Raw genomic sequence first — 18,360 nt, 5'->3', positions numbered from 1 at the left:
CTCAAAGTCTCATACCTATTAATTTTGAAAAGTAATAAAATAGTGTTTCATGTGTCAAACTGCCTGCTTTTTTTTTTTTTTAAGCATAAGTGTCCATGTTGGGGGTAGAAGGGTAAGCGGAGTAAAACAATATAAGAAAAGAATAGCTCTTTTTTTATTGTAAATTAACTCTATAAATAAATGGCTTAAATCTGCAGCTATTGAATCACTAAGGTTTTGCAGAGTCACATTTTATGTATAGTTTACTGATTTAGTGAGTAGGCAGAGATTTTATCTTACTGTTGTATATTCAAATTTGGGGATTGGCGAGGATCCCATGTTTTAGCTGTCACGCACATAAAGAATATGATGTATGCACCATATAGGATTACTAGAACGATTAATACAGACACTGCTTAACACAATTCCTTGCAAGTACCAGGCACTTAAGAAACACATTTCAGCCCATAGGGGTTCAGGTTATGGGAAGATCATACAGAGTCGAGTGTTCCACTAAAGGTTTTTGTCAAAGGTGTTACTTGGGATGGTTCCTGAAAAATAGCTAGAATTGTGACTGGAAATATGTGTGGGGGGGGGGAGGGAGGGGGAGGGAATGTAAGAATATAATAGATAAAGGAAACGTATCAGTGAAATCAAGAAGGTAAACTCACAAGGGCTCCAGACTGACTCAGTTAATAGAGAATGTGATTCTTGATCACGGGGTTGTAAATTCAAGCCCCATATTGGGGGCTAGAGATTACTTAAAAATACAGTCGTTAACGGGTACCTAGGTGGCTCAGTCATTTAAGCATCCATCTCTTGATTCCAGCTCGGGTCATGATCCCAGGGTAATGGAATCGAACCCTGAAATCACGCTCTGCCCTGAGCTTGGAGCCTACTTGAGATTCTCTTTTCTTTTTTTTTTTTAATTATTTTTTTAACGTTTATTTATTTTTGAGAGACTGAGAGAGACAGAGCATGAGCAGGGGAGGGGCAGAGAGAAGGGGAGACACAGAATCCAAAGCAGACTCCAGGCTCTGAGCTGTCAGCACAGAGCCCTATGCAGGTCTCGAACTCACGAACCATGAGATCATGACCTGAGCCAAAGTCAGACGCTTAACCGACTGAGCCACCCAGGTGCCCGAGATTCTTTCTTTGCCCTCTGTCCTCTCCCCAACTTGTATGTGCTCTCTCTCTCCCTCTTGAAAAAAATTCTTAAAAAAGTAAACTCACATAAAAGATTGCCCATACTTCTGAATAATTAAATACATAATAATTAGAATAAAAAAGACTGTAAAATAATGCATTTTATATGAACTTGTTTTTTTCATAAGATAATTTATTGACCCATATAGGTTTAACAGAAGCATTATTTATGGACATAGAAGTATTAATATTAACATATTAATACTGATTACCTCAAAAGGGTGAGAATGAAGGGGAATGTCAATCGTTAATGTTCAGTGTTGCTGTTATAAAGAAAACAATTTCACTGAGATTTTCCAGATGAATTTATAAGAATTCAGTTGCAGTGTTCATGCATAAGGGATGTTTATATAGACAGATTTAATTTAATGTAATCATCAGCAATTTATTATATATGTGCACTCTTATGGATATATATTCAGGAACTCAGATGTTAATGCTCTTTAATATAAAGAATGCATATAAACCTCTAACACCCTTGAGGCCAACTTCTGGTAGACTGTGTGGGTGAGGGACTACTCAGGAGTAAAAGATATAATTCTTATCCCAGGCAGTGACAAACCTTCCATCTTACTATTCTTTGTCCATTGACACTTGGTATAGAATCAATTGTAGCAAGAAATACATATTGTTATGGAAAACACATTTACAGTTGAAAATGCTTGTTACTCTACATATTTTTTTCTGACTTCCCTTCTCTTCTCAGGCAGTACCTGGCACTGGTCCCCTCCCTGCTCCACACGGAGACCCCTGAGAAGGGCTGCTTCCTTCTGAGCTACCTGAATGAGACAGTGACTGTAAGTGCTTCCTTGGAGACCCTCAGGGGAAACCAGAGCCTCTTCACTGACCTGGTGGTGGAGAAGGACTTATTCCACTGTGTCTCCTTCACTGTGAGTACTATCTGCCTGTCCTTGTTTGATACTTTATATTGAATCCTGGTGATGGATAGGTGGTGTTGAATCCCAAAGAATGACTTTAAGAATGTTAGTGAGCTGGGACACCTAGCTGACTCAGTTGGTAGACCATGTGACTCTTGATCTTGGGGTCACGAGGTTGAGCCTACGTTTGGGTATGGAGCCTTTAAAAAAAATAGGGGCTCCTGGGTGACTCAGTTGGCTAAGCATCCTACTTCGGCTCAGGTCATGATCTCACGGTGGTTCGTGGGTTCGAGCCCCACATCGGGTTCTGTGCTGACAGCCATCTCAGAGCCTGGAGCCTGTTTTAGATTCTCTATCTTCCTCTCTCTCAGACTCTTCCCTGCTCATGCCGTCTCTCTCTCTCTCAGAAATAAATAAAAATATTTAAAACAATTTTTAAATAAAAAAATAAAATATTAAAAAAAGTGTTAGTGGGGACCTCATAAAGTACTAAAGAGAGTGAGTTTCCAGCTACTAAGGAACAAAGCATGGATTTTCCATCAGCATAAGAGAGACGTATTTCTCTGCATGCCAAAGGTCAATTTAAATTAAAAAAGAATTCTATTAGCCATAGAAAGCATGAATTAGCCAAAGAGGTTTTCTTTTCTTTTCTTTTCTTTTCTTTTCTTTTCTTTTCTTTTCTTTTCTTTTTTAAAAAAAGTTTATTTATTTTGAGAGAGAGAGAGAGAGAGAGAGAGAGAGAGAACGCCAATCCCAAGCAGGCTCCATTTTGTCAGCACAGAGCCCAATGTGGGGCTCGATCTCATGAACTATGGGATCATGACCTGAGCCGAAATCAAGAGCTGGATGCTGGAACTACTCATGTGCCCTAACTTAGTCAAAGAGGTTTTCTAATTTTCATATGTAACCATCTCATTAAAGTCAGAGCAAGACAATGCCTAGAAAGAGATTATACAAAAATTTCATGGTAGGACAACATGTAGCAGAATTTTTCTCCTGTGGTGAAATGTTAAATGGCTTTGTCTTCTGAACGTACAAATAGTACCAGACACTCAAAGCAAACATTCAGTACCTCTTTGAGGTCACCCTCTTTGTGCTTGGGATACTCAGCTCCCACGTTCTCCCATATTTTTACAAAGATGATCCTTTCTATCCTTCCCGCAAGTATTTTACTCCTTTAAGAGGAGTGTGATTTAATAACTAAAGTTCCAGGTTAGCTATCTGGAGATTTGGGTCCCACTGATGGCTATTATCACTGACATATCTCCCCTATATCTTATGTTATTATCTTCATTCGTGTCTGGAGAAATATTTATACTTACTTAGCCCTTGGTTAAGCTGAAAGGGAGGTAGAAAATAGTCACGAGTGAAGAACTCAGAGAAAGAAGACTGTGCAACTCTTCAGTGGTATTCTTTGTTGTTTAGCTCCCAAGGAGCTCATCCTCTTTGGAGGTGGCATTTCTCAGTGTCCAGATAAAGGGACCAACACAAGACTTCAGGAAGAGGAACACAGTGCTGGTAAAGAATGCTCAAAGTTTGGTCTTTGTCCAGACAGACAAACCCATCTATAAACCAGGACAGACAGGTATGTAGGGAAATTCCACTATGAGGGGCAGTACTGAGAAGGAGAGGCCACCCCAAAGCTGGTTTTCTAGCCAGTCACTCTTGTCCCCATCTCTTAGCCCCCTGCTCTATCACTCACATAATCTGCCTTATCATATCATGTCTGAGTCTTATCAGAACATTTCTTTTTTAGTAAAATTCCGTATTGTCTCTGTGGATGAAAACTTTCACCCCTTAAGTGAACTGGTAAGGATCTCAATACTTATGGTTTGGGTTGGTGGCAGAGGTGAGGGAGGGGATGGGAGTAGTCACCCAAACAGGAGCAGAAGGGCCAGGAAAAGCAAGAAGATGGCAGACATTCCTTTTGGAATCTGGCCTCCAGGCTTGCTACAGATCTAGAGTTTTATGTAAGGGAATATTGAGGGGTAAAAGATGAGGATGCTATTCTTTTTTAACAGTAATTAACCAGCTTGACAAAAGTCAGCTACATTTATTGCTGTGAACATAATACATTAAACATAATAAAGAGTAAAAAAGTTAGATGTTATTCATATCCATACTCTCAAGGAGTTTATGATTACTAAAAGCACGGGAGTGTCACTGTTTCTGAATATATACATAGTAGACAATATTATAATATGGTAACAAATACACATACATACTCTAAACACAAATATTTATAATAGATATTAACATATATGATATATATCTTATGTAAAGATTTCACTTTTGTTAATTGGGTGTCCCTTCCTCCAACTAGCTTTCAACAGCCAAAGAAACAAAACTACTCTAAAAATGCAATTTTTAAATTAGAATAAGTATTTCTTGGTTAACTGTTAACCCAAATTCCTAACTGGTCTAAATCATAATGACCTATCACTCTATTAATATCCATTTCCTCAGTTATGTAAGTAAACAAGATAGTCATATTCTTTACTCAGAGGATGTAAGTACCTAAATATTACTGACAAAAGTATGAATAATTAATAAATATTAATAAAACTTTTAATAATTAAAATTAATAAAAATTTTAATAATTAATACCATTAATAAAATGGTAACACAATGATTGTTGTGAAAATATATTATTTATGTTCTTCACTTAGAACCATTTACAAGTTTCCCTGAGCAATTTTAGTTGTTTTAATGTTTCAAGTTAAATTTTGTTATAACTTACTACAGAATCCATTTTCCCTGAGTTAAGCTATTTGATCACAACTCTGAAATCATAGCCTTTGGTGAAATTCTAATCGCATCTCTTCTTTCCTTTTTTCATGTAGATTCCACTGGTATATCTTGAGGTAAGCATCAGAATCTTGTATAAAGAAAGCAGTACATTTAAGAATGGAAGTTCTGATATTCCTTACAGATGAATTACTATTAAAAAAAAAAACCCTTTCATATCTAAAATTCCCTGCTCGCAGATGTCAGGCTTATTCTGTTTTATCTTTCTTCTATGTTTATCTCTTCTGAAGGCAATGCCAGTTACCAACCCCAAAGTCTTTTGTTTTGTTCAAGGACTATGATGGCTACATGATTATTCCCCATGCTCCTTGTTTCCCTGTAGGACCCAAAGAGACATCGTGTTGGACAATGGCAGAGCCTCCAGTTGGAGAGTGGCCTGCAACAGCTGGCCTTTCCCCTCTCATCCGAGCCCGTTCAGGGCTCTTACAAGGTGGTGGTGCAGAAGGAATCAGGCGAAAGGATAGAGCACTCCTTCACTGTAGAAGAAGTTGGTATGGATTATGAAAGATGAAAAGGACGTAATGTTTTGGTTCATACCATGCATTCACTTAGATTTTTTGAATTCCTCATAGGTATGTTGAACTCAGATTAGAATAAGCTTTAGCAGCTTGTAAAGTCATCATAATTCTGTGCACCAGAAGTTCACAAGAGGCTGATTCCCAGTAGGAAGTTACACCTTGCCAAGTATCAAAATTCTTATTTCAGTGGAACCACCATCATTTGTTAGTGTCATTGAGATCTGCTGTCATCACAAAGTCAGTTAAATTTTGCATGAATTGTTAAACCTTATCATCTTAAAGTTAGTCATTGAAAAGTGCATCTAGGCCTTCAGGATATTATTTGGGGGAAAATTATAGACATCAAAATATTTGTATTTCCATTAAATATTTACCAACCTCCTATTTCCATTATCTCTACAAACAGTGCTTCCCAAGTTTGAGGTCAAAGTTCATGTACCAAAGATAATCAGTATCCTGGATGAAAAAGTGAACATAACAGTATGCGGGATGTAAGTTAAATTGCTCTTGCCTGAAATTTCATATTTTGCCTCAATTTGAGTCATTATTTAGCTAGGTACTTAATTACAAATTAATTTTTCACTGAATTAAAAAAACATTTCAATGACTTATTCCAGCTGCCTATTACTAAAATTTTCAATTATGCAGAGGAATAGAGGACACCCGTAATCATGATTTAACAACTAACATCTTTCTATATTTGCTACATCATTTTTTTTTTTTGCTTTAACATTTCAGGATAAATTACAAAGATCATTATACTGTCCCCTTGATGCAGCGCTGTGTAGCTCTAAAAATTACTGACATTTTCCTGTATAGTCATGATGCCATATCATAGTTAACAAAATTAAAAGTAATTTCTAATACTAATTCTTATTTTATACTCAGGTTCCCTCAATCTTTCTAAAAATGGTGATTTCTCATTACTCTTGATTACTGTGACTCATATGTATCCCTTTTTTCGACTCTCCACAATGAAAATTTTCAATTGAATGCAAAGGTTAAGAAAATAGTAAAGTGGAAAATCATGTACCCATCAACCATTACAAGAATTATGAAATTTTGTTTATTTTGTCCCATTTATATTCCTCCTTCCAATTTTTTTCCATAATATTTTTAAGCAAGCGATGGGCATCTATAAATATATTAAAGTTTTAAAAGTGTGGAACTTCCTTTTCTCTCTAGGATGTTAACTTATTGGATGTAGCGCCTGGGTGGCTCAGTAGGTTAAGCGTCTGACTTTGGCTCAGGTCATGATCTCACGGTTCATGGGTTCGAGTCCCACATTGGGCTCTGTGCTGATGGCTAGCTCAGAGCCTGGAACCTGTCTTCAGATTCTGTCTCTCCCTCTCTCTGACCCTCCCCTGCTCACGCTGTCTCTCTCTCTCAAAAATAAATAAAACATGGGGCGCCTGGGTGGCTTAGTCGGTTAAGCGTCGGACTTTCGCTTAGGTCATGATCTCACGGTTCGTGGGTTCGAGCCCCGCGTCGGGGTCTGTGCTGACTGCCAGCTCAGAGCCTGGAGCCTGTTTCAGTCTTTGACTCCCTCTCTCTCTGACCCTCCCCTGCTCACTCTCTCTCTCTAGAAATAAATAAAAAAAAATTAAAAAAAAAAAGAAAAAATAAATAAATAAATAAAACATGAAAAAAATTAAACTTATTGGAGAATGGTCAATTGGCCTGTAAATGTCCCTCTTGCTGGATTTGCCTGATTGTTTCTTAATGGGACATTGAATTGATTAATTTTAATTTCTCCTCTGACCAATTTTAAGAGGATTTTTGGAGTATTTTTCTTTCCTTTTTAAAAAATTCATTTATTGTTTAATTTACATCCAAGTTAGTTAGCTATAGTGCAACAATGACTTCAGGAGTAGCTTTCTTAATGTCCCTTACCCATTTAGATCATCCTCCCTCCCACAGCCCCTTCAGCAACCTCTCTGTTCTCTATATTTAAGAGTCCCTTATGTTTTGTTCCCCTCCCTGTTTTTATATTACTTTTGCTTCCTTTCCCTTATGTTCATTTGTTTTGTATCTTAAATTCTGTTGTATCTTAAATATGAGTGAAGCCATATGATATTTATCCTTCTCCAACTGACTAATTTCACTTAGCATAATACCCTCCAGTTCCATTTACATAGCTGCAAATGGCAAGATTTCATTCTTTTTGATTGTCAAGATATATATATATACATATATACCACGTCTTCTTTATCCATTCATCCATCGATGGACATTTAGGACTCTTTCTATACTTTGGCTATTGTTGATAGTGCTGCTATAAACATTAGGGTGCATGTGCCTCTTCAAAACAGGACACCTATATCCCTTGGATAAATACCTAGTAGTGTAATTGCTGGGTCATAGAGGAATACTATTTTTAAATTTTTGAGGAACATCTATACTGTTTTCCAGAGTGGCTGCATCTTTTTGCATTCCCACCAGCAGTGCAAAAGAGACCCTCTTTCTCTGCATTCTCGCCATCTGCTGTTTCCTGAGATGTTAATGTTAGCCATTCTGATAGGTGATGTCTATCTCACCAATGATGAGTGATGTTGAACATTTTTTCATGTGTCTGTTCTTCTTTGGAGAAGTGTCTATTCATGTCTTTTACCCATTTCTTTAGTGGATTATATTGGTTTTTTTGGGGGTGTGGAGTTTGATAAGTTCTTTATAGATTTTGGAAACTAACCCTTTATCTGATATGTCATTTGAGAATATCTTCTCCCATTCCATCAGTTGCCTTTTAGTTTTGCTGATTGTTTTCTTCACTGAGTAGAAGTTTTTATTTTGATGAGGTCCCAATAGTTCATTTTTGCTTTGGTTTCCTTGCCTCCAGAGACGTATTGAGTAAGAAGTTGCTGTGGCCAAGATCAAAGAGGTTCTTGCCTGCTTTCTCCGCTAGGATTTTGATGGCTTCTTGTCTAACGTTTAGCTCTTTCATCCATTTGAGTACATTTTTGTGTAGGGTGTAAGAGAGTGGTCCAGGTTCATTTTTCTTCATGTCGCTGTCCAGTTCTCCCAGCACCATTTGCCGAAGAGACTGTCTTTATTCCACTGCATATTCTTTCCTGCTTTGTCAAAGATTAGTTGGCCATATGTTTGTGGATCCATTTCTCGGTTCTCTATTCTGTTCCATTGACCTGAGTGGCAGGTTTTGTTCCAGTACCTTACTGTCTTGATGATTAAAGCTTTGTAATACATCTTAAAGTCTGGGATTATGATGCTTCCAGCTTCAGTTTTCTTTTTCAAGATTGCTTTGGCTATTCAGGGTCTTTTCTGGTTCCATACAAATTTTAGGATTGTTTGTTCTAGCTCTGTGAAGAATGCTGGCGTTCTTTTGATAGGGATTGCATGAATATGTAGATTGTTTTTGGTAGCATTGACATTTGAACAATGCTTGTTCTTCCAATCCAGGAGCATGAAATATTTTTCCTTTTTTGTGTGTGTCTTCTTCAATTTTGTTCATAAGCTTTCTATACATTTCAGTGTATAGATTTTTCACCTCCTGGGTTATGTTTATTCCTAGGTATTTTATGAGTTTTGGTACAATTGTAAATAGGATTGATTCCTTGATTTCTCTTTCTGTTGCCTCATTTTTGGTGTATAGGAATGCAACCCATTTCTGTGCATTTATTTTATATCCTGCAACTTCGCCGAATTCATGGATCAGCTCTAGCAGTTTTTTGGTGGAATCTTTTGGAATTTCCATTTAGAGTATCATGTCATCTGCGAACAGTGAAAATTTGATTGCCTCCTGGCCAAGTTGGATGCCTTTTATTCCCTTTTGCGGTCTGATTGCTGAGGCTAAGACTTCCAATACTATGTGGAGTAACAGTGGCAAGAGTGGACATCCCTGTCGTGTTCCTGACCTTAGGGGAAAAGCTCTGTTTTTCCCCATTGAGGGTGATATTAGCATGATCTTGAGCTTTGATCCTTCTATTCCTACTTTCTTCAGGGTTTTTATCAAGAAAGGATACTGTATTTTGTCAAATGCTTTCTATGCATCTATTGAGAGGATCATGTGGTTCTTGTCCTTTCTTTTATTGATGTGATGTATCACATTGATTGTTTTGTGGATATTGAACCAGCCCTGCATCCCAGGTATAAATCCCACTTGGTCGTGGTGAATAATTTTTTAAATGTATTATTGTATCCAGTTGGCTAGTATCTTTTTGAGGATTTTTCCATCTGTGTTCATCAGGGAAATTGCCTACAGTTCTCCTTTTTAGTGGGGTCTTTGTCTGGTTTTGGAATCAAGGTAATGCTGGCTTCATAGAAAGAATTTGGAAGTTTTCCTTCCGTTTCTATTTTTTGGAACAGCTTCAAGAGAATAAGTGTTAACTATTCTTTAAATGTTTGGTGGAATTCTCCTGTAAAGCCATCCAGCCCTGGACCCTTGTTTTCTTTTTTGAGGGGGGGGATTTTTGATTACTAGTTTGATTTCTTTACTGGTTATGGGTCTGTTCAAATTTTCTATTTCTTCCTGTTTCAGTTTTGGTAGTTCATATGTTTCTAGAAATTTGTCCATTTCTTCCAGATTGCCCAGTTTATTGGCATATAATTGTTCGTAATATCCTCTTATTATTATTTATATTTCTGCAGTGTTGGTTGTGATCTCTCCTCTTTCATTCTTTATTTTATTTATTTGGGTCCTTTCCTTTTTCTTTTTGGTCAAACTGGCTAGGGATTTATCAACTTTGTTCATTCTTTCAAAGAACCAGCTCCTGGTTTTATTGATCTGCTCTACTGGGGTTTGTTGTTGTTGTTGTTTGTTTGTTTCTTTTTGTTTTGATAGCATTGCTTTCTGCTCTAATATTATTTCCTGTCTTCTGCTGGTCTTGGGTTTTATTTGCTGTTCTTGTTCCAGCTCTTTGAGGTGTAAGCTTAGGTTATGTATCTGAGACCTTTCTTCCTTCTTTAGGAAGGCCTGGATTACCCTCCTACACTGTTGGTGGGAATGTAAACTGGTACAGCCCCTCTGGAAAACAGTGTGGAGGTTCCTCAGGAAACTAACTATAGAACTCCCTTATGACCCAGCAATAGCACTGCTAGGAATTTACCCAAGGGATACAGAAATGCTGAGGCATAGGAGCACATGGACCCCAATGTTCATAGCAGCACTCTCCACAATAGCTAAAACATGGAAAGAGCCTAAGTGTCCATCAACAGATGAATGGATCAAGAAGATGTGGTTTATCTATACCATGGAATACTACATGGCAATGAGAAACAATGAAATCTGGCCATGTGTAGCAACATGGATGGACCTTGAGGGTGTTATGCTGAGCGAAATAAGTCAGGCAGAGAAGGACAAATATCATATGTTTGCACGTATAGGAGGATTAGGAGGAACTTGACGGAGGAACAAGGGGGAGAAGAAGGGTGGAAATGGTGGGGGAAAGGGAGAGAGGCAAACCATGAGAGACTCTTGAATGCTGACAAAAACTGAGGACTGATGGATGTGGGGGGGAGGGGGGGATGGGCATGGAGGAGGGCACTTTGGGGATGAGCACTGAGTGTTATGTAGAAACTAATTTGACAATAACTATTTGTAAAAAAAAATAAAAATAAAAAAAATAAAATGCGAATAATAATTGTATCTATAAAAAAAAAAAAAAAAAGGAAGGCCTGGATTGCTATATACTTCCTTCTTATTACTATCTTTGCTGCATCCCAGAGGTTTTGGGCTGTCATGTTATCATTTTCATTGGCTTCCATGTACGTTTTAATTTCCTCTTTAATTTCTTGGTTAGCCCATTCATTTTTTTAGTAGGATGTTCTTTAGTCTCCAACTATTTGTTATCTTCCCAAATTTTTTCTTGCAGTTGATTTTGAGTTTTATAGTGTTGTGGTCTGAAAATATGCACGGTATGATCTCAATCTTTTTGTACTTGTTGAGGGTTGATTTGTGTCCCAGTATGTGGTCTATTCTGGAGAATGTTCCATGTGCACTCGAGAAGGATGTGTATTCTGCTGTTTTTGGATGAAATGTTCTGAATATATCTGTTAAGTCCCTCCAGTCCAGTATGCCATTCAAGTCATTGTTTCCTTGTTGATTTTCTGTTCAGATGATATGTCCATTGCTGTAAGTGGGGTGTTGAAGTCTCCTACTATTATGGTATTATCAATGAGTTTCTTTATGTTTGTGATTAACTGGTTTATATATTTAAGTGTTCTCATGTTTGGAGCATAAATGTTTACAATTATTAGGTCTTCTTGTGAATAGTCCCCTTAATTATCATATAATGCCCTTCTTCATCTCTGGTTACAGTCTTTATTTTAAAATCTAGATTATCTGATATAGTATGACTACTCTGGCTTTCTTTTGGCAACCATTAGCATGATAGATGGTTCTGCATCCCCTTATTTTCAGTTTGAAGTTGTCTTTAGGTCTAAAATGAGTCTGTTGCAAACAAAATATAGATGGATCTTGTTTTCTTATCCATTCTGTTACCCTATGTCTTTTGATTGGAGCATTTAGACCATTGACGTTTAGAATGAGTACTGAAAGATATGAATTTATTGCCTTTATGTTGCCTGTAGATTTGAGTTTCTGGTAGGGTTCTCTGGTCCTTTCTAGTCTTTTGGTTTTAGTCTTTTTGGATTTTTTTTTCATCTTTTCTCCCTTCAGAGAGTCCCCCTTAAAATTTCTTCCAGGGCTGGTTTATTGATCATGAACCCTTTGGTTTTTGTTTTTGGAAACTCTTTGTCTCTCTTCCTATTTTGAATGACAGCCTTACTGGATACAGAATTCTTGGCCGCATATTTTTCCGATTCAGCACATTGAATATATTCTGCCACTCCTTTCTGACCTGCCAAGTTTCGATGGCTAGGTCTGCTGCAAACCTAATTTGTCTTCCCTTGTAGGTTAAGGACTTCTTTTCCCTTGATGCTTTCATGATTCTTTCCTTGCCTGAGTATTTTGTGAATTTGACTATAATATGCCTTGCTGATGGTTGGTTTTTGTTGAATCTAATGGAAGTCCTCCATGCTTCCTGGATTTTGATGTCTGTGTCTTTCCCCAGGATAGGAAAGTTTTCTGCTTCGATTTGCCCACATAAATTTTCTACCCCTTTTTCTCTCTTTTCATCTTATGGGGCCTCTATGATTCTGATATCATTCCTTTTTAATGAGTCACTGAGTCTCTAATTTTTATTTTGGACTCTTTAGCCTTAGTCTCCGCTTTTTTTCTGCTTCATTATTGTCTATAAGTTTGTCCTTTATATCACTGATTCACTGCTCTGCCTCATCCATCCTTGCCACCGTGGCATCCATTCGAGATTGCAGCTCAGTTATATCATTTTTTATTTCATCCAGATTGCCTTTTATTTCTTTTATCTCTGCAGAAAGAGATTTTAATCTATTTTCTTATTATTGTGATTCTAAATTCTGGTTCAGACATCTTGCTTGTATCTGTGTTGCTTAAGTACTTGGCTGTCTTCTCTTCCTGTTCCTTCTTTTGGGGTGATTTCCTTTGTTTTGTCATTTTGGAGGAAGAAAAGGAATTAATAAAGTTAAAAAAATTAAGTTAAAAAATTAAAAACAACACAAAGATATCAAATAAAGGATGCTAGATCTTAGGTGTGTTTTGGTCTGGTGTTTGAAAGAAGCTTGATAGATTGAGAAAAAAGAGAAATATAAGAAAAGAAGGAAAATGTTTGAAAATTTGAAAAAATGAATAGAATAAAATCTAATAAAAGGAAATGAAAGTAAAAAAGAATTTTAAAAATTTACAAAAATTAAAAAATATAGTAGGTAAATTTTTTTTAATTTTTTATGTCTTTATTTTATTTTGAGAGACAGAGACAGAGAGCAAGCAGGGGAGGGGCAGAGAGAGAGGCAGACACAGAATCTGAAGCAGGCTCCAGGCTCTGAGCTGTCAGCTAAGAGCCTGACACGGGGCTCGAACCCACAGACTGTGAGATCATGACCTGAGCCGAAGTCAGCGCTCAACCAACTGAGCCACCCAGGAGCCCCGGTAAAATTAGAAGAAAAATCTTTTTAATAAAAATAGATTCTCTTTCTGTATTCAAGAATAAGAAAGTAAAAAAAAGAAAAAGAAAAAAATTGAATAAAAGAACTAGCGAACAGAATGAAGCACGACTGAAATTACATCTGGTTTCCTGTAGAAGCCAAACTATGAAATACTTTAAAGTCCGTAAACTAAGCAGGCGGAGAGACTTGTGTTTGTTAAAGAGTGCTGTTGGCCCTGTTGGGTGGAGCTTAGTGTTATAGCTCCATTCTCCACTAGATGGCGCTTTTAGCTTATTGGGGTGGATCGCTGTGGCACGTGTAGGTGTGTATGCGCATTCGCTAGAGGGGTGAAAATGGCATCAGCCTACTATGTAGTCATTACTATCGTAAGTCTGTGTTCTCGACCACTGGGAATCAAGCACCCTCCTTTGTCTCTGCCTTCCATCCACTGACTCTCCACTCTTACAAGCCATCAGGCTGCCAGGCAGCACCTCCGTCGTGAGCTTTATCTCAGATGTGGCTGTGTTTCCCAAGCCCTCACTTCTGAGGGACTGTGGCTTTCACCCATTCTGATCTTCTGGGGGAGGGTCTCTCTGAGTAATGGCTGGGTGCCCACCCACCCCCAGGAACGTTCACAGGGCTGTGCTGCTGCCGATGCCCAGACCCTGCAGCTGGGTGTCAGCCTGCCCCAGAAAAAGTTCACACGACCTTGTAGCAGCAGCTTTTAAAGGATTATGGAAAATCACAACACACATCTGGCGCCAGACTTCCCCCTCAAGGTCCTTGTTCCAGCACCAGCGGTTGTTCTCTGGGGTCAGCTGGGACCATTGTCTGTGGGGTGGCTGCACAGCCTCTACCAAATGTCCTTCCAGCGGGGAAACTACCTCTCCCCATGTTGCCCGAGGACCCCTTGGACCTTGCTCTCTGCTCCTAGAGATTCGCCCTTCCCACCAGAGGAAGCTGCAGAGTTTCAGACTCCACACACTACCTCTGTTTGTAGAGTCTCAATGGAATTTAAACCCTCTTATTTCTCCTTTCTCCTTTTTTTGTTCAGTCCCTGAGGCTGGCTGTTTCCACTCTCTCTCCAGCTACTTTTTTTTGGGGGGGGGGCGGGTCTTTTTCCTGTACTCTCCCCCATCTCCATCCTTCTCTCCACAAGCAAAAACAGCTCCCTGCTCTCTGTGGCCTCTCTCTCCCCCACTTCACCTGTCCACACTGCATACTCCCAAGTTCTGTGGTTCAGCTTGTGCAGATTGTTGTGTTAATCCTCAAATCAGTTTTCTATGTGTTCCAAGATGGTTTAGTGCTGATCTGGCTGCCTTTCAGGGATAAAAAACACAAAAACACTTCCATGCTGTTCCGCCATGTTGGCTCCTCCCCTGAAGTATTTTTCATAGGTCTTCTTGGTGTAGTGTAAGAAAAAATTTTTAAAACCTTAAATACTTTCTAATTGTACTTTTTAAAGAAACTTCCATGCTGTCTGCACCATTTTACATTTCCATCAACAATGTGTAAGGGTTCCAATTTCTTATTATTACCAGTGCAACAAAGCTTTCCTCATATTTTTGATAGAAACTTTATAATTTCAGGTCTTACATTTAAGTCTTTAATCTGTTTTCTGTTAATTTTTTTGTATGGTGAACATAAGGGTTTAATTTCATTCTTTTGCATTGGATATCCAGTTTTCCCAACACCTTTTTAAAGATATTATCTTTCCCTTACTGTGTATTCTTGGCAACCTTGTCAAAGATCAATTGAATATATATAAATGAATTTCTTTCTGGGCTTTGTTCCATTGGTCTACATACCTGTCTTCATGCCAGGACCATATGGTTTTAAATCAGGAAGTATGATGCCTCCAGCCTTTTCTTTTTCTCAATATTTTTTTTTTTTTTTTTACAAATAGTTAATTGTCAAATTGGTTTCCACATAACACCCAGTGCTCATCCCCACAAGATTATTTTTACTATTTGGGGTCTTTCCTTATTCCATATGAATTTTAGGGCTGTTTTTCTATTCCTGTAAAGAATGCTATTGGGATTTTGATAGGGATTGCATTCAGTCTGAGGATTGCTTTGGGTAGTACAGATATCTTAACAATATTGCCTTCCAACCCATGAATATAGGTTGCCTTTCCATTTATTTGTGACTTCTTTAATTTCTTTCATTGATGTTTTGTAGTTTTCAGTGTACAAGTCTTTCACCTCCTTGGTTAAGTATATTATTAAGTCTTTTACTCTTTTTGTGGCTATTGTAAATAGGATTTTTTTTTTCATTTCTTTTTCATAGTTCATTGTTAGTGTACAGAAACACAGCTAGGTTTGTATGTAGATTTTTGTATCCTGAAATTTTATGGGATTTGTTTATTAGTTCTAACAGGCTTTATTTTTTAACTTGTTAGGAGTATTTCTATATAAATAATATTATGTCCTCTACAAATAGTGATATTTTACTTCTTTTGTGATTTGGATGCCTTATTTTTTTATACGCTTTCTTTTTTTTTAATTTGAGTATAGTTGACATATAAAGTGACATTAGTTTCAGACGTACAACTTAGAAATTCAACAAGTTTATACGTTATGCTGTGCTCACTCCAAGTGTAGCTGTCATCTGTCACCATACAACAGTGTTGCAATGCCGTTGACTGTTTTCCTTATGCTATACCTTCTATTCCCATGGCTTATTCATTCCATAACTGGAAGCCTGTGTCTCCCATTTCCCTTCACCTATTTAGTCCATCCCTTCTGGCAATCACCAGTTTGTTCTCTGCATTTATAGGTCTGATTCTGCCTTTTGTTTGTTTATTCATTTGTATTTTTTTTAGATTCCACTTATAAGTGAAATTAGACACTATCTGTCTTTCTTTGTCTGACTTATTTCATTTAGCATAATACCCTCCAGGTTCACCCATGTTGTTGCAAATGGCAGGATCTCATCTTTTTTATGTTTGAGTAATATTCCATTAATATATATTTTTTCCACTAATATATATTACATATATATATATACATATATGGTTTTTTTATTTATTTTTTATTTATTTATTTATTTTAAATTTATTTCTAGGAGAGAGAGAGAGACAGCGTGAGCAGGAGAGGGTCAGAGAGAGAGGGAGATACAGACTCTGAAATAGCCTCCAGGCTCTGAGCTGGCAGTCAGCACAGAGCCCGACGCGGGGCTCGAACCCACGAACCGCGAGATCGTGACCTAAGCGAAAGTCGGACGCTCAACCGACTAAGCCACCCAGGCGCCCCCATATATGGTTTTTTTAATACATCTTCTTTATCCATCCATCTATTGACAGACACTTGGGTTGTTTCCATACCTTTGTTATTGTAAAAAATGCTACAATAAACATGGTGGTGCATATATCTTTTCAAATTAGTGTTTTCATTTAATTTGTATAAGTATCTAGTAGTGGAATTGTTGGGTCATATGGTAATTTCATTTATAGTTTTTTGAAAATCCTCCATAGTTTTCCTTGGTGGCTGTGCCAATTTACATTCCCACCAATAGTGCACAAGGGTTCCTTTTTCTCCACATCCTTGCCAACACTGGGGCATAATATTCCAAATATATCTCTTAAGTCCATGTGGTCTAAGATTGTTCAGTGTCACTGTTTCTTTTTAAATTTCTGTCTGGATATTCTATCTCTTATTGACAGTGGGGTATTGAAGTCTCCTGCTATTGTCTCATTGTCTGTTTCTCTTCTCTGTTCCATCAGTGTTTGTGTTTTATATTTACATGTCTTGATGCTGCGTGCGTATATTTTTATAAGTGCTGTATCTTCTCAGTGAATTGACCCTTTGATCATTATATAATTTCTTCTTTGCTTGACTTAAAGTCTATTTGGTGTGATGTTAGTATAGCCACCCCTGATCATTTTTGGCTATGATCTTTATGAAATATCTTTTTCTATCCCCTCACTTTCAGCCTATATGTGTCCTTAAGTCTAAAGTGAGTCTCTTGTATACAGCATACAGTTGGATTTTGTATTTTTTATCCATTCATCCCCTCTATGTTTTTTATTTTATCTGTTTACATTTAAAATAATTATTGATAGTGAAGGACTTACTATGCCATTTGTGAAATTTTTTTCTGTCTTTAAGGGTTCCCTTCTTCTTTAATTTTTTGCAGTTACAAATAACTCCTACAGTTCATTTCAACCTTGAGAATTATAACTCATTTCCTATAAATCATCAGTAGCAATGGGAGCATGCAGAGTATAAAAATATGCTCATCTAAATATTAGATACTGGAAGCATCAAAGCATCTGGACCTTTGCCTCAAGGAATGAGCTGTCTAACTTAATGGCATCTTAGCACTGATGTCTGTATCTTAGGAAAGGGTTTCAGAACAAGTTGTCCTGATTTTTATTTGAAGTGATATTGGAAGTATTTACAAATAGGAAAGAAAACTAATGCCCCAAGCAAACAGATTATTAATTATTCCATTTTTATTAAGGGAGAGGAAAAAACTAATAGAAAAATAGAGTGCACACACACACACACACACACACACACAATTCTATTTTACATACCCCCATGATTGTTGAATTTATCACAGCTCTCTCTCCTCTCTCTCCTTCTGTGAATATGCGTGTACATTATGGTGTTAGGTTTATTATTTCTATTATTTATTTATTTTGATTCTATTTATTATCTAGGTTTTCTTACTTGGTATAAACAAGTTTTGATTTTATAATGGCAGATTAAAAAGAATGATAAAAGTAAACAGGCTAAAAGGAAGAATTTTTTTTTAAATGTTTATGTATTTATTTTGAGAGAGAGTGTGTGTGAGGGGAGGGGCAGAGAGAGAGGGAGAGGGAGAATCCCAAGCAGGCCCTACACTTAGCACAGAGCTGGCACATGGCTCTGTCTCACCACTGGGAGATCACTACCTGAGCTGATATCAAGAGTTGAACACTTAACCAAATGAGACACCCAGGTATCCCAAAGGAAGAAATTTTTTTAATCCCAAAGGAAACTTGATTATAC

At 37.4% G+C, this 18,360-nt stretch overlaps 1 protein-coding gene across 1 annotated transcript in view; it reads left to right on the top strand.

Annotated features, from left to right (window-relative positions):
• Positions 1-3,507: 3,507 nt before the first annotated feature.
• Positions 3,508-18,360, top strand: part of LOC120226229 (PZP alpha-2-macroglobulin like) — a 48,305-nt gene continuing 33,452 nt past the window's right edge. Inside the window, 4 exon segments of the mRNA XM_039224417.1 lie at positions 3,508-3,648; positions 4,907-4,927; positions 5,194-5,362; positions 5,796-5,880. Of these exon segments, the coding sequence (XP_039080348.1) occupies positions 3,589-3,648; positions 4,907-4,927; positions 5,194-5,362; positions 5,796-5,880 (335 nt within the window). The 5' untranslated portion in view covers positions 3,508-3,588.

The sequence above is a fragment of the Hyaena hyaena genome, unplaced genomic scaffold (assembly GCF_003009895.1).
Source record: "Hyaena hyaena isolate Hyena2069 unplaced genomic scaffold, ASM300989v1 scaffold_1631, whole genome shotgun sequence".
NCBI classification, from domain to species: domain Eukaryota; kingdom Metazoa; phylum Chordata; class Mammalia; order Carnivora; family Hyaenidae; genus Hyaena; species Hyaena hyaena.
This window is presented reverse-complemented; position numbering and strand designations above follow the sequence as displayed.